General features: G+C 43.9%; 1 protein-coding gene across 3 annotated transcripts in view; it reads right to left on the bottom strand.

The window, feature by feature from the left end:
- Nucleotides 1-20,539, bottom strand: part of ppp2r2ba (protein phosphatase 2, regulatory subunit B, beta a) — a gene marked incomplete at both ends in the record, with an annotated part of 189,543 nt that overhangs the window by 16,461 nt on the left and 152,543 nt on the right. For 2 of the 3 annotated variants that reach the window (XM_084332515.1, XM_084332516.1), the window contains one exon: nt 2,140-2,455. In XM_084332515.1, the coding sequence (XP_084188641.1) occupies nt 2,140-2,455 (316 nt within the window). The remainder of the gene's footprint in view (nt 1-2,139; nt 2,456-20,539) is intronic. The other variant, XM_084332517.1, reaches the window with a different exon arrangement.

Genomic DNA, 20,539 nt, shown 5'->3' with positions numbered 1-20,539 from the left:
ATTTCAGATAATGGTTGAAGAAGTGCGTCTTTAGTCGACGGCGAATGATTGGACGGGACTCGGCTGTCCTAACTGGGGTGGGTAGTTCATTCCACCATTGTGGAGCAAGGACTGAGAATAGGCGGCTTCTCTTTGATGACCCTCCCGGAGCTTGGATAGGAGTAGATCTGAGGCGGCCAGAAGATGCAGAGCGTAGGGGTCTTGAGGGTGTGTAGTTAGAGACCATTGACCGGAGGTAGGCGGGAGCGGTTCCCTTTGCCACACGGTATGCTAGGTCGAGGGCCTTGAAGCGGATACGTGCAGCAATGGGGAGCCAGTGCAGGTCCCTAAGAAGTGGGGTGACATGGGCCGACTTCGGTAGGTTTGAGATCAGGCGGGCCGCTGCGTTCTGAATGAGTTGAAGAGGCTTGGTGGCAGTGGCCGGGAGGCCAGCTAGGAGTGCGTTGCAGTAGTCGAGGCGGGAGATGACTGTTGATTGGACGAGGAGTTGGGTGGCTTCTTTTGTCAGGAAGGGGCGTATCCTTCTGACGTTGCTCAGGAGGAATCTGCAGGTTCTGGTTGTCGCTGCGATGTGAGCAGAGAAGTTCAACTGGTCGTCGAGGACAACACCAAGGTTCTTGGCGGTCGGCGACGCGGTCACAGCTGCATTCTCGACTGTGATGGAGAGGTCGGTCAGGGGGGAGGATTTTGCCGGCAGGTGGAGCAATTCTGTTTTGCTTAGGTTCAGTTTGAGGTGGTTGGTCGTCATCCAGGCGGAGATGTCGGACAGACAGGCCGAGATCCGCTCAGAGACGTGGATAGCTGAGGGAGGGAAGGAGAGGAAGAGTTGAGTATCATCGGCATAACAATGATATGAGAAGCCATGAGACGTGATAATGTTACCCAGTGATTTAGTGTAGAGGGAGAAGAGAAGGGGTCCTAGGACCGAGCCCTGGGGGACACCCGTCCGGAGGGGGCGGGTGGCCGACAGAGTCCCTCTCCATGACACTTGGTAGGAGCGGTCATTGAGGTATGATGTCAGCCATGTCAGCGCAGATCCAGCCACTCCATTCCTGCGAGGGCCGCGAAGAGGATCTGATGGTTGACTGTGTCGAAGGCTGCAGATAGATCTAGGAGAATCAGGACAGAGGAGAGGCCTTTCGCTTTTGCTAAGTGAAGTGCCTCTCTGACCGCAATGAGGGCCGTTTCTGTGGAGTGGCCAGTCCGGAAGCCAGACTGATTGGGGACTAGGAGGTCATTCTGTAAGAGATAAGCAGTAAGTTGGTTGGATACAGCACGTTCAAGTGTTTTAGAAAGGAAGGAGAGAAGAGAGACAGGACGATAGTTGGCTATGACGGTGGGGTTCAGGGTTGGTTTTTTTATGAGGGGCGTGACTCTGGCTTGTTTTAGGGAGGTGGGGACCACCCCCGAGTTGAGTGAGGAGTTGATGGTTGCAGTTAGGAATGGGAGGATGTCCGGTGCTATGGTCTGGAGGAGTGGGGAGGGTAGCTGGTCCAGCTGGCATGTAGTCAGTGAGGCGTGACTTTCTATACTTCTATACTACTTCTATACTTCTATACTTCCTCTCAGCCGCTCTCAGGACCACATACAAACTGAACTAAGGAGTAACACAAGACTACAGTGGACACATGTTGTTTATAGATTGAATGGAAGTATTACATATGAATTTCAGGAGGAAGCCCAAACTATGACGCACATCCTTTAGTTTCCTTATACCCAGGACTGCCACCTATTCCCACAGTTCCGCCTATCCAGCCCAACCAAACCAATCCATTCAATACACGATTCGGCTCCACCAATGCGGTTCTGGGGCGGCTCGCCATTCGACCAATTTCCCGTGGTATCCCCTTCAAAATCCCCTCTCTTTCCCTTCCTCATTGTCAGTACATGTCTTTGTTTATACCAATCATTCATTGCCATATATTATGCGCTTTTACCCATTTTCAGAGCTTATATCCCAGGTAAGTATTTATATTGTAATGTTTTTGTGTAAATGTGGTGGGTGACACAGGTTCAAATCCAGAGGTGTTACATTGGTGCCATGTCTTCCGAGGGATATCCCCATGGGAGGGTCTCCCTTTGGCTGACGATTAGAAGTATCACTTCCTGCACGGAAGACCCAGGTTCAAAACCAGGTACATGTATACGTACGTGTGTGTGTGTGTGTGTGTGTGTGTGTGTGTGTGTGTGTGTGTGTGTGTGTGTGTGCTCGCGCGCACGCGCGTGTGTGTGTGCTCGCGCGTGTGTGTGTGTGTGCCAATGGTCTGTAGAGGATACTGAAGCTGCGGTCTGTGATCTCCAGGTTCCAGAGGTTGACACGGAGGTCGTCGGTGGAGATGTAGGTCTGCAGGTCAGAGTTGACGGAGATGGAGTTGATGTGATAGGTGTGGGCGTTGCTGAACACACGCCTCGCCGTCGCCTCCACCATCAAGTCCATGGGCTGAAGTACTGGCACCTGCAGGAGAGGGAGGAGGGGGGGGGGGGGGACAGACAGAGAGAAACAAAGAGAGGGGGATGAGAGGAGAAGAGAGGAACAGGGAACAACGAGAGAGATGACAGACACTGTACTCCCGAGTACTTTTCTGGGGGTGAACAGATGTTTGGGGATAATTGCTGTGTCTCTCTGAAGGAGTCAAATGATCTGCTATGACTAATGTGCCTATTGAAAAAAAACAGCTGTCGAAAAACAAGAGAGGAGAGGAGAGCTGTGATGGAGAGACTGCCGGAAGAGAGGAGAGGAGAGCTGTGATGGAGAGACTGCCGGAAGAGAGGAGAGGAGAGCTGTGATGGAGAGACTGCCGGAAGAGAGGAGAGGAGAGCTGTGATGGAGAGACTGCCGGAAGAGAGGAGAGGAGAGCTGTGATGGAGAGACTGGGCCTGTTTGATGAGCACCTGGTGTTACACCGCTGCTGGCTCTCCCTCTGAGATATTCTCGTCTCACCTGTTCTACTGTGTGTGTGTGATATATATAGAGAGAGAGAGAGAGAGAGAGAGAGAGAGAGAGAGAGAGAGAGAGAGAGAGAGAGAGAGAGAGAGAGAGAGAGAGAGAGAGAGAGAGAGTGAAAAGATAAAGGAGAGAATATATGTATACATGTAGAGAGAAGGGGATAGAGAAGGGATAGAATGAGAGAGGGAGAATGAGAGAGGGAGAATGAGAGAGGGAGAATGAGAGAGGGAGAATGAGAAAGGAAACAGAGATAATATATGTTTATATGTAGAGAGAAGGGGATAGAGAAAGGGAGATAGAATGAGAGAGAGAGAGAGAGAGAGAGAGAGAGAGAGAGAGAGAGAGAGAGAGAGAGAGAGAGAGAGAGAGAGAGAGAGAGAGAGAGAGAGAGAGAGAGAGAGAGAGAGAGAGAGAGAGGGAATGAGAAATAGAGAGTGGGGAAAAAGAAAGGAAAGAGATATAATATATGTATATATGTAGAGAGGATGAAAGAGAGCGAGAGAGAAAGAGAAATAGGAGGGAAGGATGGCCCAAGGGCTTCACTAGACCCTGCTGAGGAATGATAACTGAAGTCTGCAGAATTGAGATGAGCTCATCCACACCCACACACCCACACACACACACACACACACACACACACACACACACACACACACACACACACACACACACTACTCTTCAAAGAACCCCCAGCACCAAGTCTGCATGCAGCCCCCCGTTGTCCAGATAAAACCCAGACAAAGAGAGGAGGGAGGGGAGCGAGAGAAGAGAACAAATGGAGCCTCTTCTCTTTTCCCTCCTCCACGGCTGACACTGAGAGAGACGGAGAGAGACGGAGAGAGACGGAGAGGCACGGAGGCCCAGCGGCCCAGCAGGCTGCTGGTTCTCCACGGGTGTCGGTTCACTTCCATGTCATTCACCCTGGCGCCCAGAGAGACACGGACCGTATTAACCCATAACCTCACACACTGACAGATACACTGTTTTCATTCTGCCCCCCCCCCCCCCCCCCCCCGTCTCTCAGTGGCTGAATGGGATGAGACAGCAAGAGATGTTTCTCTTCTTCTCCTCCTTTCCATCTCCTTCATAGTAGACCGTATTCTCCTCTTGTATTCTCCACATTTCTCCGATCTACCCTCCCCTCCTCTCCTCTCATCTCCCCTAGTCTACTCGCCCATCCTCTCCTCTCATTTCACCTCCTCTTCTATCCTCTCCTCATATTCTCTCTCCTCCTCTCCCCTAGTCTACTCGTCCATCCTCTCCTCTCATTTCACCTCCTCTTCTATCCTCTCCTCTCCTCATATTCTCTCCCCTCCTCTCCTCTCCCCTAGTCTACTCGCCCATCCTCTCCTCTCATTTCACCTCTTCTATTCTCTCCTCTCCTCATATTCTCTCCCCTCCTCTCCTCTCCCCTAGTCTACTCGACCATCCTCTCCTCTCATTTCACCTCCTCTTCTATCCTCTCCTCATATTCTCTCCCCTCCTCTCCTCTCCCCTAGTCTACTTGTCCATCCTCTCCTCTCATTTCACCTTTTCTTCTATCCTCTCCTCTCCTCATATTCTCTCCCCTCCTCTCCTCTCCCCTAGTCTACTCGCCCATCCTCTCCTCTCATTTCACCTCCTCTCTTATCCTGGACCTTCCTCTCCCCTCCTCTCTTCTCCCCTCACCTTCTCTCCCCTCTTCCCATCTCCTCTCCCCTAGTCTACTCGCCCATCCTCTCCTCTCATTTCACCTCCTCTCCCCTCCTCTCCCATCCTCTCCTAAGTCAATACAAAGGTCCACTAAGATTTTGATTATGCTGTGTGAGGAGAGTGTAGACTCAATCACACACACAATTTCATGGAATAAGCATGTAATTCAGTGACTCAACCAGTAGATTATGCACTTATTTCATAAAATTGTGTGTGAGTGTACACACTCCTCATTTTAAGTTTATGTTTATTTATTTATTACCCAGGGACAATGCACATTAATTAACATTCAGTTTCCACATCAATGTAAATGTGCTGGAGTTAGCTAATGAGCTAATTTCCATCCATAGTCCCTGCCTAGCATGCATGTGTTTTGGTGTGGGAGGAAACTGTGACGTGTCTGGCTGTGTGACATCAACTTGTCAGCATGAAATAACCGCACCAGAATAGTTTAGTTTAGCAGGTAGCTAATCCGACGTCGTCACTTGTGGGATTTAGTGCACACCCATTTATTATTAAAACATACGGTTAGGCCTACGACTATACGATGCCTGGTAATACGGCTCTACAGTATATTCACTCATCACACATCAACAGATCAACAAATAGATTTCACAGCCACATGGTTACTAGAGAATGTTACTAGACAAGTTAACGCTGTGTCGGACAGCAGGTAGACAGGAAGTGAAGTGAGTCACTGGCTCAAGTAAAATAAAACGTAACATGTTGCTACATCAAGTACAAACCAAAGAAAAAGGAGAGCCACTTAGTGACCAAAACATGGCACTGCAACTAAATAATAACACAATATAGAAGGCACATTTGTGACCGTTACAAAACCGGAGTACCTGGAGGAAACCCACGTAAACTCCACACAGCTGGGGTTCCAACCCACATAAACTCCAGAGCTGGGGTTCCAGCCCAGGACCTTCTTGCTGTGAGGCAGAAGTGCTAAGCACTGTGCCACCGCGCTGCCCAATAATCATAATGAATGAATAATTCAAATAATCACTATAATAGACAGTGCACCTTTACAATCTTCTACTGGTTAAAGCAGGTGAAAATCTGGGGTGAGACACTATCACTTGTTTCAATACAACTTTGATGAAACGTCACGAGACATGTGGCACTAATGTCTTTAAATAAAGCAGGTTGACTTCTATCATTCTGGCTCCTCCTGGCAGCGTGTCCAAGTGTCCTTGAGCAAGACACTTAGGCTATGGTTAGACTAGTGTATTCCTGGCGTTTTTTTATACGTTTTTGACGACGTTTGATGTCCTATCTACACAGAAACGCGTTTTTTGGCGTTTTTTTGTGGATACGGCTGAAACGCAAAATTGTGTTTGCGTTTGGAGATACGCAAAAAAACGAGTCGACAAACAGCGTGTAGTCAGCACGCTAGCCGTTGTTGCGAAAACGCCCATGCGCAGTAGATACCATCTGCGTGCCCTTCCGGTGACAGCAGAGTGTGTGTGTGTGTGTGTGTGTTTGGGACAGAGCTCCGTGTCCCAAATAGCTTCAGCTACCATGTGTTGTCAAGTTATTGTTATAAGGACCCCAGTCCAAGCTACAACAGTCTGCATTCCCTTAACAATTGTTTGTATTGAGCCGTATTGTATTGTACCCATATGCAATATGTTAAATAAAGTTTACATCCATTCATTCTGCTAGCATTACCGATGGCATGAGCAGCTGGCTAACGTGAGCTATCAGGATTCAGACCCTGTTAGCTCAGAGTTCCTCTTTCAACTTAAGAAGCATTAAACAAAATGGCCCAGTCATCTATTCACCTTTGTTTAATACACACAGCGTTGTCTCTAATGTTATCTAACTACTGATAGCTCGCGATATCATCAGTTTTGATGCTGGCTAAGTAGCGTGAGCTAACGTTAGCTTCTAGCCACAATGCTATATTGTTATAATGGCATACTCCATTGACGTTAGCATGCAGCTAACAATGCTACAATGCTACCGATCGTTTTTTAGCCTAAACTATCCGCTCTTGGTGGTCACTTGTGTTGATGTTAGTTTTGTTTCATCAACAAATGACAGGCAGAACACACAGTGAATGTATCCGTTTTGTTTATTGCACTTTTATTAGGCTTTGCTGAAAAAAGAATTGCTGCATTGAGCAAGATGGTGGCGCGGCATAGGCGCCTGCCTTATTGACATTTTGCTGGAGCTTCCAGGAAGTGTATTGGCACATTCGTTCTGATTGGTTGAAATTGCCTTCATGTTTGCCACCTACTGCCACCTACTGCTTTGGCAGTGTACTACATCAGTGTGCTCTGGTGACAAAAACGAAAAAAAAACGAAAGTGTGACTCGAGGCGCATGACGTCGCGGCGATACGCGGCGATGCGTATAAGAAAACAATACGAAGATGATACGAAAGGTGTAACCTCAGCCTTAACCCCTAACTGCCCCCGATGAGCAGGTCGTCCCGATGGTTGCCTCCGCAGACCGCCGTGTGTGAGTGAATGTGAGGCATAAGTTGTAAAGCGCTTTGGATAATTTATATTATGTAGCTGAAATGTTCTGAGAAAATAAACAGATTTGAGAACTTATTTCACCCTGCTGGCCAATTTCTTCCAAAATACATTTAGATTTTAAGACCCAAGATGAGACAAAATTACTTGTGATATTTTTGCAGTGTTTTCTATAGTTCCTTTTTTGTAATCTTTGTTATATTTCACACAATCATGCTTTTGTATTTTGTACCTTGTGTGGTGTTTTTGTTACTCACCCAACCCAACATGATTGTGATTTTAAAACAATAAAGCCGTTACAATTCATGTAGAAATACTTAACAGAAGTTAAATTACAAGCAATCTAGACACCATATATAATCATTTTATAATATTTACCTCTGCTAGATCACATTCATCAATAAAAGTACGTTTTTTTTGTGATAAAATGTGACGTCTGTAAACCAATGTTGTTCCACCCCTCAGGGTCGGTACCGACCCCAAAATGACATTATGATCATAGATCCATATTTTTCAGAGTGATGCACAAAAAATTTTTGTAGAGGGCATTCATAGCTGTCGACCAGCGTTGGAATCTTTCCGATCTACACTTCCTGTCACATACTATGGTGGTTCAAAGTTCAGCGTTCTGAATGAATCATATCAATAATTGTTATGATTCGCGATAATAAGCCACAAAAGGTAACGTTTTTGACAAATATTGAAACGCAGTTAGTTTCTCCTCCCTATTGTTAACATGTAGGAACAATTAGATCTGAAATTAGTTTTAAAACGGTTGCACTGTGTGGAAAATAAAAAAGTACAGTAGATTACAGTAGATTTCATTATCTGTTCTTATGCACACCTGGTGATACTAAATCCAAATTGAACTCGGGCAAATTGAACTCGGACAAGATAATATATGTATATATATATATAAATTTGCGAATTGGCTATAATAAGGTAATGTATAAGCATCTATTCTATATTCTATAATAATATTTCAAATTGCATTGGTCCGGATGGGAGAATTCAGTACTGTATCTACAGAACCTTCGGTTTTATCATCTTCCCTTTATTAATTTCCTTCGATTTTTTTGTACACATGATCTCAAGAGGGTTTTCTAAGTTTGGTCATTATTATCATGGTGTTATTCACTGTCAAAGATGCAAAGAAAAATCATAATTCATATTCTCCTTTGTTTCATCACAATTTAAGCAAGCCTAGTAATAGACACAATATTTCTGACACTGTGAATACATTCCCTGGGGTCCATAGATGTACCTAGATACCAATAATATGCAAATAGCCCTTGTAGAAGTGGAGCAATATTCCATTTACCTAGGTATATATTTTATGCGGATTTTCACATTGTGTGGAACAGGTTAAAAAATATAAATGAAACAAGATGGAGGCAGAGAGTGAACTTTTTTGTAAAAATTGTTTGACCATATTTACTTGTTTTCACTTACAATTTCCACACTTTCAGGACCCAAGCACCACATATGTAATATACATGTATAAGGGGGGGGGGGGGTGCATAGTGTGCACTCAATGAAAATGTGTTTTATATGTTCTTTTTACAGAGTCTCAGATAAAAAACCCAAGTCCCACAGACCTGAACACCACAAACAGGTTAATCCTCTATCTGATAGTTACAGAAACACTCCCATCTCCTCCTCTCCTCATTTTGATCTCCTTTATATTATACCCAGTGGTGGGGGTCTCCTCTCCCGCTCCCTAGATTTCACGCAGGGTCTAAACAGGATTGCCACAGTCCTGGCCGGGTCCCCCCCCCCCCCCCGGCTAGCCAGACAAAGAGGGACCGACACGCTGAATACACCACTAATCTAGGATGGCAGACACACACACACACACACACACCCACACACACACACACACACACACACACACACACACACCCACACCCACACACACACACACACACACACACACACACACACACACACACACACACACACACACACACTGCCCTGTCTGTCTGTCTGGTCTCTTTGTGTGATTAAAGACCAGGAGGAGGTGGTGGTGTGATAAGAGAGAAAGCGAGAGAGAGAGAGAGAGAGAGAGAGAGAGAGAGAGAGAGAGAGAGAGAGAGAGAGAGAGAGAGAGAGAGAGAGAGAGAGAGAGAGAGAGAGAGAATGGGAGGGAGAGAGAGGGAAAGGGAGAGTCAGAGAGAGAGATAATGGGAGGGAGAGTCAGAGAGAGAGAGATAGACGGAGAATGGGAGGGAGAGAGAGAATGGGAGGGAGAGAGGGAAATGGAGGGGGAGAGAGAGGGAACGAGAATGGGATGGAGAGAGATAATGGGAGGGAGAGACAGAGGGAAAGGGAGAGAGAGAGAGAGAGAGAGAGAGAGAGAGAGAGAGAGAGAGAGAGAGAGAGAGAGAGAGAGAGAGAGAGAGAGAGAGAGAGAGAGAGAGAGAGAGAGTGGGAGAGTGAGAGATAATGGGAGGGAGAGAGAGGGAAAGGGAGTCAGAGAGAGAGAGAATGGGAGGGAGAGAGAGAGAGAGAGAGAGAGAGAGAGAGAGAGAGAGAGAGAGAGAGAGAGATAATGGGAGAGTGAGAGATAATGGGAGGGAGAGAGAGGGAAAGGGAGAGTCAGAGAGAGAGAGAATGGGAGGGAGAGAGTCAGAGAGAGAGAGATAGACAGAGAATGGGAGGGAGAGAGGGAGAGAGAAAGGGAGGGGGAGAGAGAGGGAAAGGGAGAGAGAATGGGATGGAGAGAGAGAATGGGAGGGAGAGACAGAGGGAAAGGGAGAGAGAGATAGATAGAGAGAGATAGATAGATAGATAGATAGATAGATAGATAGATAGATAGATAGATAGATAGAGAGAGAGAGAGAGAGAGAGAGAGAGAGAGAGAGAAAATGGGAGGGAGAGAAAGATAGGGAAAGGGAGAGAGAGACAGAGGGAAAGGGAGAGCGAGAGTCAGAGAATGGGAGGGAGAGAGAGGGATAGCGAGATAAATAGTGAGGGAGAGGGGGAGAGTTAGCAAGAGAGAGTGGGAGGGAGATAGAGTGGGATGGAGAGAGAGGGAGAGTAGGGGGGAGAGAGAGAGAGAGAATTGGAGGGAGAGGAGGAAAGTGAAATAGAGAAAGAATGATAGAGAGAGAATGAGAGAGAGTGGGAGGGAGGGAGAGAGTGCGATGGAGAGAGAGAAGGAGAGTAAGGCAGAGAACGAGAAAGAGAGAAAGAGATGGGCAGAGAAGATGGAGGATGATCCTCTTCATGGTACGCGTCTCAGTGCACATATCGATCACTCATCCTCTCCCTCGCACAGCCTCTCTCTCACTCCGAGGGGATGACTGTGTGTTTGGCACTGACAGGGAATCGTCCGTCAGCACAGAAGCCGCGTATATCATATCAATCATGAATTTAAATAGAGAAAAAGCACTTAAGCCACCAGAGATATGGATATGCATGGCTGAGCAGTAATCACATCAAATATTTGCACATATGTGTTTACATGTGAATCCAATATATAATACATAAAACAATAATAGGCTTATGTGATGACGTTTAATAATAAGAATTTCAAAAAACGTCACACCATATGGATATCTTAAGTCATAATACCCTGCGATGCATTTGGAGGATTTCAATTCCTCTTTGCTCATAAACTATTTATTGCAATAGTATAAAACCTGCATTTATTTTTCATTTCTTAACCTCATGGGATATCTGCGCATAGTAATTGCATTGTTATGAGTTCCTGCTCCACTTCCAAGAAAACCATTTTAGACCAGCCAGATAAAAAAAAAATATATATACAGTATATACCTTTGGGTTCAGTTCCCCTGGGCTAATTCATTATATTGTGTATGTTCTTGTACTAGCTAGGCCCTCTGTTTAGGATTAACAAGGAATTTCTGAAATTACGTCATATATTCAAATCAAAGGGGGTCACCGAAAAACAATGCTGATTTATTTGGCAAATAATCTCAAACACATGCAAAAACTCTTAACAGTTATTGAGAGTATAGGGCAGCTACGTGGCGTAGTGGGCAAGGCGCTCGCCACGAATGCGGAGACGCTGGGCTCGCCTGTTCGAGCCCAGTGCTCCACATTGCTTTCAGTTTAGCTGGTCGTTCATACTAATACACATTGGCCGTATTAGGGGGTGGGAAACTGATGGGTGGGGATCGGGCGTTGTGGACAGCGACTCCTACAGGTCGGTTGGTGCGCCTGCGCAGTAGAATCAGGAAGTGTCGGGGGCAGCGTGAGCCTCCCACGCGTTACTCCTCGCCACTGAGAGATCGAGCTGCGCAGGTGAAAAGATGCGACTGCTGTTACCTCAAGTACCGGAGGGGACTTGTGCTATGTATGACTTAGTCCACATTGCAGCCGGCTTGTGGGAGGCAAGAAACAGCGTTCGTGACAGGGGAGGGTTGAATTGGATGATACGAAATTGGGATGGGAGAAAATATAGAAAATGGGAGAAAAAAGTGGATAAAAAAAAAAAACAGTTATTGAGAGTAAATGAGTTTGAATATTATGACCATCAGTGATGTCATGAGGGACATTTAATCATTTGTGTTGTGTTAATTACAGCTCCATGAAACGATGTTGATGAAAGGATAGCAATACCTTGTCTTTATAGGGACTTCTAATCTACCTCATCATTTAATTGAACTGTAACACAACACAAGTATTCAATGTCCCCAAAGACATCACTGGCAGCCATATTTGAACTAATTTACTCTCAATAACTGTCAAACTAAATGAATGTGTGCAAAACGGTTTCACGTTTTTTTTTATGTGTGTGAGATTTTTGCAAAATAAATCAGCATTGCTTTTTGGTGAAGTGCACTTTTAAACAACTGTTGATATTTACCCTAGCCATATTTTCTGAAGATTTGCCTAAAAATACATACCTAAGTAAATGGAAGATTGCTCCACTTCTACAAGGGCTATTTGCATGTTCTTGGTATCTAGGGACATCTATGGATCTCACAGAATGTATTCCCCGTGTCAGAAATATTGTGTCTGTTACTATGCTTGAGTAAATTGTAATGAACCAAAGGAGAATATAAATTTTCTTATTATTATAATTTCTTTTCATCTTCGACTGTGAATAACACTATGCTAACATTAACCAGACGTGGCCCTGAGCTCATTCAGCACCTCAGATCAGATCATGTGTACAAAAAATCTAAGCAAATTAGTAAAGAGCAGACGATTTACAGGGTTTTTTGTAGATACAGTACTGAATTTTGCCATCCGGACACATGAATATTTGAATATAAAATATAGAATATCAGGCCTATAAATTACCTTATTAGTCACACACATCTATGAATCGGGCCAAATCTCAATCAATCAAGTTCAATCTGAATGTAGTACCACCAGGCGCCCTGACAGGGCAGCAAAAAACATGAATGAAATCTACTGTAAGTACAGTTACTTTTTTGTAATGTAAATAACTCTGCCATGTTTCATCTGATTGAGCCAAGTTTTTTTCCCCAGATGTTCACAGAAAGGTAAAGAAACAAACTACGTTGAATTGTATGGCAATAACGTTCAGGTTTGTTCGACCCGTGAGATATGAATCCGAAAATAGCAGGTTCAGGCTGGAAGTCAGATGATTGAAAAGGACTGGCGTGAGCTGGGAAGTGTAGTTTTATGAAATTCGAAAGCCCATCGAAAGCCCTGGGTCTCTTCTTTCAAAAGACTACACTCACTTTTGGCTGTGCCATTTCCTCACGTCAATATTCGCCGACTCAATGCGCTGAGATTTCTATAAACTCATATGTATTCATATAACACTTTTTTTTTCACTTTTTCTCCTCTTTTTCAATTTTCTCCCATCCCAATTCCATTGTGCCAATTCTTCCCTCCCCTGGCTTGAACGTTGCTCGCATATGCCCCCCACAGGCCGGTTGTAGGGAGGATAGAAGCCTTGCATCACGTGTCCCCTCCGGTACACGAGGAGGCAGCCTGTCACATCTTTTCACCTGCCAGCGCGGACTCTCATTGGCGAGGTGTAACGTGTAGGAGGCTCACACTACCCCCGCCATTTCCTGTCTCTGCTGTGCAGGCGTCCCCAACCAACCTGTAGGAGTCGCTGTCCACAACGTCCAGATTACCACCCATCGACTTCCACCCTCTAACTCTAAGCCAATTGAGTTAGTATGACGGCCGGCCCAAGCCGGAGGCAACGCCGACACCCAGACGCCCGTATTCATATAAAACTTAAAATCATTGGTAAACAAACCTAGGGTGGGATCCACAAAGGGTTTGTGTGGCTTTTTCCAACGCAAAGCCAGTACATATAGCACTGAAACTCAGTTTGCTATCCACAGAGGACGCGCAACGGGTGAAATTAGTTGGTAACTGCCTTCCGTCAGCATTGCGTCCGGTGCAATTATCGTGGATTTAAATGAGGTAATATGGGCGGAACATGTCCCCTTTCTATCCAAATTAGCTTCGTCCAAAAATGCTCCCAATCCACAAAGCCCGGCGCCAGTTGCACCGAGCAGTTAACGCTACGCACCTACCGTCTTCACAGACATGGCGGTAACTAAGTGGCGCATGGTGCGGTTTGCTGTTGGTAGTGAACACAATCAAACTTTATATAGTACCTAATCTAGGAAGCGCAGGATTTTTGGAAGTGAGTGTGAATGAGAGAGAGTGTGCGAGCGTGTGTGTGTGTGCGAGCGAGCGAGCGAGAGAGTGTGTGTGCGCGAGCATGAGAGAGAGAGAGCGTGTGTGTGCGAGCGAGCATGAGAGAGCGAGTGTGTGAGAGAGAGAGACCGTGTGTGTGCGAGCGTGAGAGAGAGAGAGAGCGTGTGTGTGTGTGTGCGAGCGAGCATGAGAGAGCGAGTGTGTGAGAGAGAGAGACCGTGTGTGTGCGAGCGTGAGAGAGAGAGAGAGCGTGTCTGTGTGTGTGCGAGCGAGCATGAGAGAGAGTGTGTGCGAGTGAGTGTGTGCGGTTCAGGGGGATTTTCCCGAAAATGATCTGTCCAATAGAATGAATGACCTGGGCGACTGCATGTCCTTTGTTTACAAATTAGGGTAGCTCAAAAAAGGGCAGTGTGAACGCAAACCAAAATCAAACAATGTATCATTCTCACATTTGGTCCACCAGAAAGTTTATACAGTTTGTTTAAACAAGTGAATGTCCACCGAGCTCTCTCTCTCTGCCTCTCTCAGTGCTGTCAGGTGCAGACTGCTCCGCGAGCCAACTGCGCTGGAGCAGATCAGGGAAAAACCCCACACATAATGGGTGTGTCTGCGCTGGTATCTCATCCGCGCAATGTCCTTTGTGGATAGCTCGCAAAGACGGAGCAGATACAGCGTGCAGAACCCTGCACAGTTAAGGGTGCAATTACCACCGCACAATCCATTCTTAGTGGATCCCGCCCCTAGTGTTGAAAATATACACTTTGACTGCTGTTTTGATAGGGTTAGGGTCTTTACTCTTGGCTACATTTGAGAAAAAAACTACATTAATTAATACAGCCTGTATTAATCCAGTTATGGCGTGAAATTATTCTCTGTCCAGTACCGTACCGCTCTGGCTTAAAGAGAGAGGGGGGCACCCATCCATTTTGCCCTTCAAGAAAAAAGATGTATTTCAAGAGTTTTCTCTTGAAATTATAGTATTCCCATTACAACTCAACAGGACGTCCCCAGCCTTGAAAATAAACAATTCAGCGTTCCAAGATGTGTAATACAACTGCCATGTGAGTCACATGACTTGAATTCTGTGTGAATTCATGTGTCCTTTTTTGTTTTTATTTAAAAGTGCTATACATAACATTCAGCCACTAGATGTCTCACTAGAGCACCAGCATGTCATTTATTAAATCATGTGCATTTCATGTGGGGAAATGGAAAGTAGGGAGGGGATACATGCCTGCAACATGTAAACAACAACATTAATTTGGGACCTGCAAAAATGTTTTAAATAATAAATTCATGAATCAATCATTTTTTGGGAGGAAAAGCAATACATTTATTCCGTACCTTTTTAAAAGCTCTGTGGATGTATTATTTTTCTAAAATGATTACTCTACGTAAAAAGGTTACCTATAGCATATTTAAAGGGACATATTTTAAGTTTCTTAAGTTTAAGTTTCTTTCTTTCTTTAAGTTTCTTTCAACAAGAAACTGAACACTGTGACCTCTTTTTTTTTACTTCTAATTTTACTATGTTTTTATTTCATACTTATCTTGTCTTGCACAGTCTCTGGAGCGCAACAGTAAGAAGCATTTTGTACAAAAGTATTCTGTACTTCTGTATGACAACTATTAAAGAAACTTGAAAGTCTTTGTGGTCCAATAAACATGCCTTTGGAGTGTTTTGCTGAAAGAACTATGCATTATTATTATGCATTCTAGCAGCCTCTATAGCTCTCTATTTCAGTCATGTTCTCAACGGGCTGTTTCTGTGCCTGTAAGCCACTTTTATCGTATAAATACAATAATTATCGTACATCTAGCAATGGTGAGCCTGTACCATCAAATTAAATTCAGATCTAACTTTCAGACTAGATGTCGCAGATCAACTATGACTCAAGATCCAGCAACAGCATAGCAACATATACAAATATTTTATCAGAAACATATTTTAGGTTCAACTTTAGTGTTGGGACAACCCCTAATTTTGTAAAGATTATGCAAAATACAGGGGGGGGAAATATATATATAAAATATAAATGTTTAATTATGTTGGTTAGGGCTGAGAAAGAAATAACCCCCAAACATCTATATTGATTTGTTTCATGTGAATCAATTCTTAAAAATCCCAAGATTGATCTTTTAAATCTACGTATTTTCTTTGCTTATGATGAAGCATGTAGTGGACACTAAATGTTATTTCTACTGAATGACGTTCTGCTGAACGGGAACTCCAGTTGTAATAATAAACTAGACAATTCCGCGCGGGGGAAATTGTGAACGTGTGGGTGACGCCTGTGCACCGCCGGCCAACGGGAGAGGGTCTCTCGCGAGTCTCTATGACAAACGGTTCAAAAGATACAAAAAGGGGGAGGAGCCAAACTATGGGCATGGTCAACATAGACCAATGAAAGAGGACATCCCTACTGAGTACAATGGCACAACCCGCAAGTCTGTACGACAAACTATTACACCATTACACCATTACACTATTACACTATTACACTAGCACACTATTACACTATTACACACTATTACACTATTACACTATTACACACTATTACACTATTACACTATTACACACTATTACACTATTACACACTATTACACTATTACACACTATTACACTATTACACTATTACACACTATTACACTATTACACACTATTACACTATTACACACTATTACACTATTACACTATTACACACTATTATACTATTACACACTATTACACACTATTACACAATTACACTATTACACTATTACACTATTACACTAGCACACTATTACACACTATTACACTATTACACACTATTACACTATTACACACTTTTACACTATTACACACTATTACACTATTACACACTATTACACTATTACACTATTACACACTATTACACTATTACACACTATTACACTATTACACTAGCACACTATTACACACTATTACACTAGCACACTATTACACACACTATTGTACTGAGTACAATGGCACAACCCGCAAGTCTCTACAACAAACGGTTCAAGAGATGCACTAAGGGGGTGTGACCTAAGGGGGCGTGGTCTAAGGATTGGGGGAGTGGTCAACATCGACCAATGAAAGAGGATATCCCTACCAAGTACAATGGCACAACCCGCAAGTCTCTACGACAAACGGTTCAAGAGATACACTAAGGGGGTGTGGCCTAAGGGGCGTGGTCTAAGGATCGGGGGAGTGGTCAACATCGACAAATGAAAGAGGATATCCCTACCGAGTACAATGGAACAACCCACAAGTCTCTACGACAAACGGTTCAAGAGATACACTAAGGGGGTGTGGCCTAAGGGGGCGTGGTCTAGGGATCGGGGGAGTGGTCAACATAGACCAATGAAAGAGGACATCCCTACTGAGTACAATGACACAACCCGCAAGACAGAGGGCGCTGTCAATCAATTCAGTACTGCTACACAGAGGGGCGATGAAGGGTTAACTCCATGAGAGGTCATTGCCAGGTCAGCTGTACTGAGTTGATTGACAGCTTCCTTTGAGCCATGAGCCACACACCTGTTACCACTAATTAGGCTGATGCAATCACGAATGACTTGCACTTTCAACCCAATGTATTTCAATGAGGGCAGATGCATGACTTCATTCTCATGATGATTAAAAGAAAACGATAAGAGATGAAGCGTTGTGACTTTCAGATGAGCACTTGAAGCGTTATGTGAAGGGTTGTGTGCGATATTGTGTCATTCCTTCGACAATTGTGGCCCCGGTGGCGATCATAACACAAGGGGGGAAAAGCTTAAAAATCTGCTTTTTCTTAGAGTGGCTAGCCATTGGTGTCTATGGGGAGGATAACTTTCAAACAAATGGTCATCAGTTGAGATAGAAATGTCCAATTCCATTTATTTTCCTTTTGTGAGCGAGGCGACAGCCGTGTCATCGTTTTGATGTGTTGTTTTTATATCTACATCCAAAATTTAGATCACTGTCGCAATTTACCCAATGTGATGGTAAAAAGATTATTTCAGCTGCCCCACTCTAAATTGCAATGCATTCCCAATGGGACCGGAATTTTCCTGTTTAAAGTCGATTTGGAGCAAGCCGGTCGTTTTGATACCTTTCACGTGTATGGGGCGCGAACGCTCTGGGAGGAGTAATGTTGGCAAAATCGGTGGAATAAAGAAGAAGAATAAAGAATAAAAATAGTATAGATTACTAGTGGCAAGTGACCTGGCTAAAGCCAGGTCACCCACACTAATTACATCTTTTGACAACGAGAGCAGATATGCTGGTTCCTTAAAACCAGCGCCATCAAGCCTAATATAACTTCAATAAACATCCAAGGCTACATTCACACTGCAAGTGAAAGTGGCCCAAATCTGATATTTTTACTTATATTAAATCAAATCAAAACAAATGTATTTGTATAGCCCGAGATTTACAAGTCAAGAAGAAACATCACAATAGATCCAGAACGAAAACCACCATAAAATCCACATATGCAACACTTGGACTTCCCCCAATGAAGATGAGGAACGACTCACTAAAACCTAGCAATAGGGGAAAAAAAGCACCACAGGCGGCCTGGAGGAGAGAAACCTCAGATGGGCAGTTCAAGGGGGATCCCCCAACAGGATGTCGGTGATAATATAGTGTTGCTATTAGGGCTGTCCCCGACTAAGGATTTGGATGGTCGACTATGATTGGCCAAAATGTGCCGTTAGTCGACTATTGGTCAACAACAACAACAACAAAAAAAATTATCATTCCATTTGGGCTGTGGGGGGTGCTTAATGTCTGAAGGAGTCGACTGAAGGCTTCTTGTCCACTGCAAAAGCATGCAATTGGTCCACTGATGGATACATCTTGATATTTGTCTAGTCTAGTGTGTTCATTAGATGGGTGAAATCCTCTTTCAGTGCCTCTGTGCCTGTTTTCGTAGGCAGTTAGCCTCTGGTATGCGTGCCATTAGCATCAGCCACGCTTCTAGGCCTCTTTTCTTTTGGAAAGAATGATAATAAATTTTTTTTTTTTTAAAATTATTATAAATATATATATATTTTTTTATATATATATTCGACTAAGAGGTTGGCCAGTCGACTACGGCTCCTTTCGACCGATTAGTCGACTAATCGACTAATAGGGGTCAGCCCTAGTTGCTATGGATGAGAGATGGATGGAGAATAAAACAAGCAAATAATTGGTATGTATGTAGATGTAATGAAACACATATACATCCATACATGATGGTAGCAATAGTACTGTATCTAAAGTACATAAAAACAACGAGCTAATAACAAAAAAGCATAGGAATACGAGCGCTGGTATGAAAATAAGATAAAGGCTCAAAGTTAAGGACCTATATGTCCCTATGCCAGGGCTATTCAACTAAATTGTTCAGGGGGCCACATTGTCAGAAACCCAAGGGGCCAGGGGCCGGACTGCCACGGCGCTTCCCTGTGCTATGAATATAATATACACTTGACACAACACGCTACCACATTTTCACAACTTTTATTTAAAGGGGAACTATTTTACTATTTCTTTCACTATTTGGGCACTTTTACACAATTCCTGTGGGTTTATGGAACACCTCTGTAATTTAAATTTTTTTTAATTCATTGTTTTGTATTTCTAATCAAGTACTCAAAAACAGCATTTTTCTACCTCAAGATCTTAAGCCGTTTTGAGCCTCATGGGCTCCAACCACAGTGGGAACTGTGTGGAAACTCAGCTGATTATCATGCAGCGGTGTCTCTCTGACATCACAAATCAGCACATTTTCAGATGACTCAGTTCAGTGAGGGTGAATATTGTGAGAGGAGAATTGGAAGAATGCGCCAATATGAGAATTAGAGACATAGATCATATTAATATAAGTCCACATAGAAACAATGCTAAACACTGAAAAAGGCCATTTATAAGATAGTTCCCCTTTAACTACATTGCAAAAGTAGTATACTTTTCAAAAAAAGTGCTTCATTTATGTGCCACATCTGCAACATCTCCTGCAAAAAGTGCTTCATTTATGACTGTGCAACAACTGCAACATCTCCTGTGCATCTGAACATTCTAACATCAACACTTGAACAAAAAAACACATTTATAGTGCAGCTGAGCTTATGAAAAAGTGCTTAATTTCTGTGCAACAACAGCAAATCACAGCATCTTATTAGCACTTATTGTCGACTCTTAACTCTCAAACATCCGGGGGGTGGGGGGCAGACAGGCCTAGCCTACATACACACATCTAATGAGAGCGATTGCACTTCTTTGACTGGGCAATGGCAGAGAAAGAGGGTTCATAGGAAGTGAGGGCTACCCGCAAACAGTGATGCAAATGCTCATTTGTCAAGGAGGCATGGTTGCTTGTTTTAATGGCATTCATGTGAAAGAAACTGGATTCACAGGTGTATGTTGAGCCAAACATTGTTAGCACAGATATTGCCAGCGTTTTTATTTTGGGGAATGTCTTGACATGAATACACTTTATCCAAAATGTTGTGGTGGATTCATTCTCAAGTGCCTGCTTCAGAGCAGATGATGCTTGCATGTCAATTATTTCAAGTTGCAGGAGACCTTCATCAATGTGAAGTGATGCAAGGAACTCTTGTCCTTTTGTGGAAATAGCAGCTACATTGGCAAATGGGTTGCTCACAAAATGCATCAATTCTCTGGACATGTCAAATTCATCAAATCGACTTGCAAAGTTTTCCCTCAATTTATCAATGAAATCTGTCATTAATTGAGTGACTTTTGGCTCAATTGTGCGTGTTAACGTTGACATGAAAAGAAAAAAGTTAAA

The sequence above is a fragment of the Notolepis coatsorum genome, assembly GCF_963971535.1.
Source record: "Notolepis coatsorum genome assembly, chromosome: 16".
Taxonomy (NCBI): Eukaryota; Metazoa; Chordata; class Actinopteri; order Aulopiformes; family Paralepididae; genus Notolepis; species Notolepis coatsorum.
Note: the sequence above shows the minus strand (reverse complement) of the source record. Positions and strands in the feature narration are given on the sequence as shown.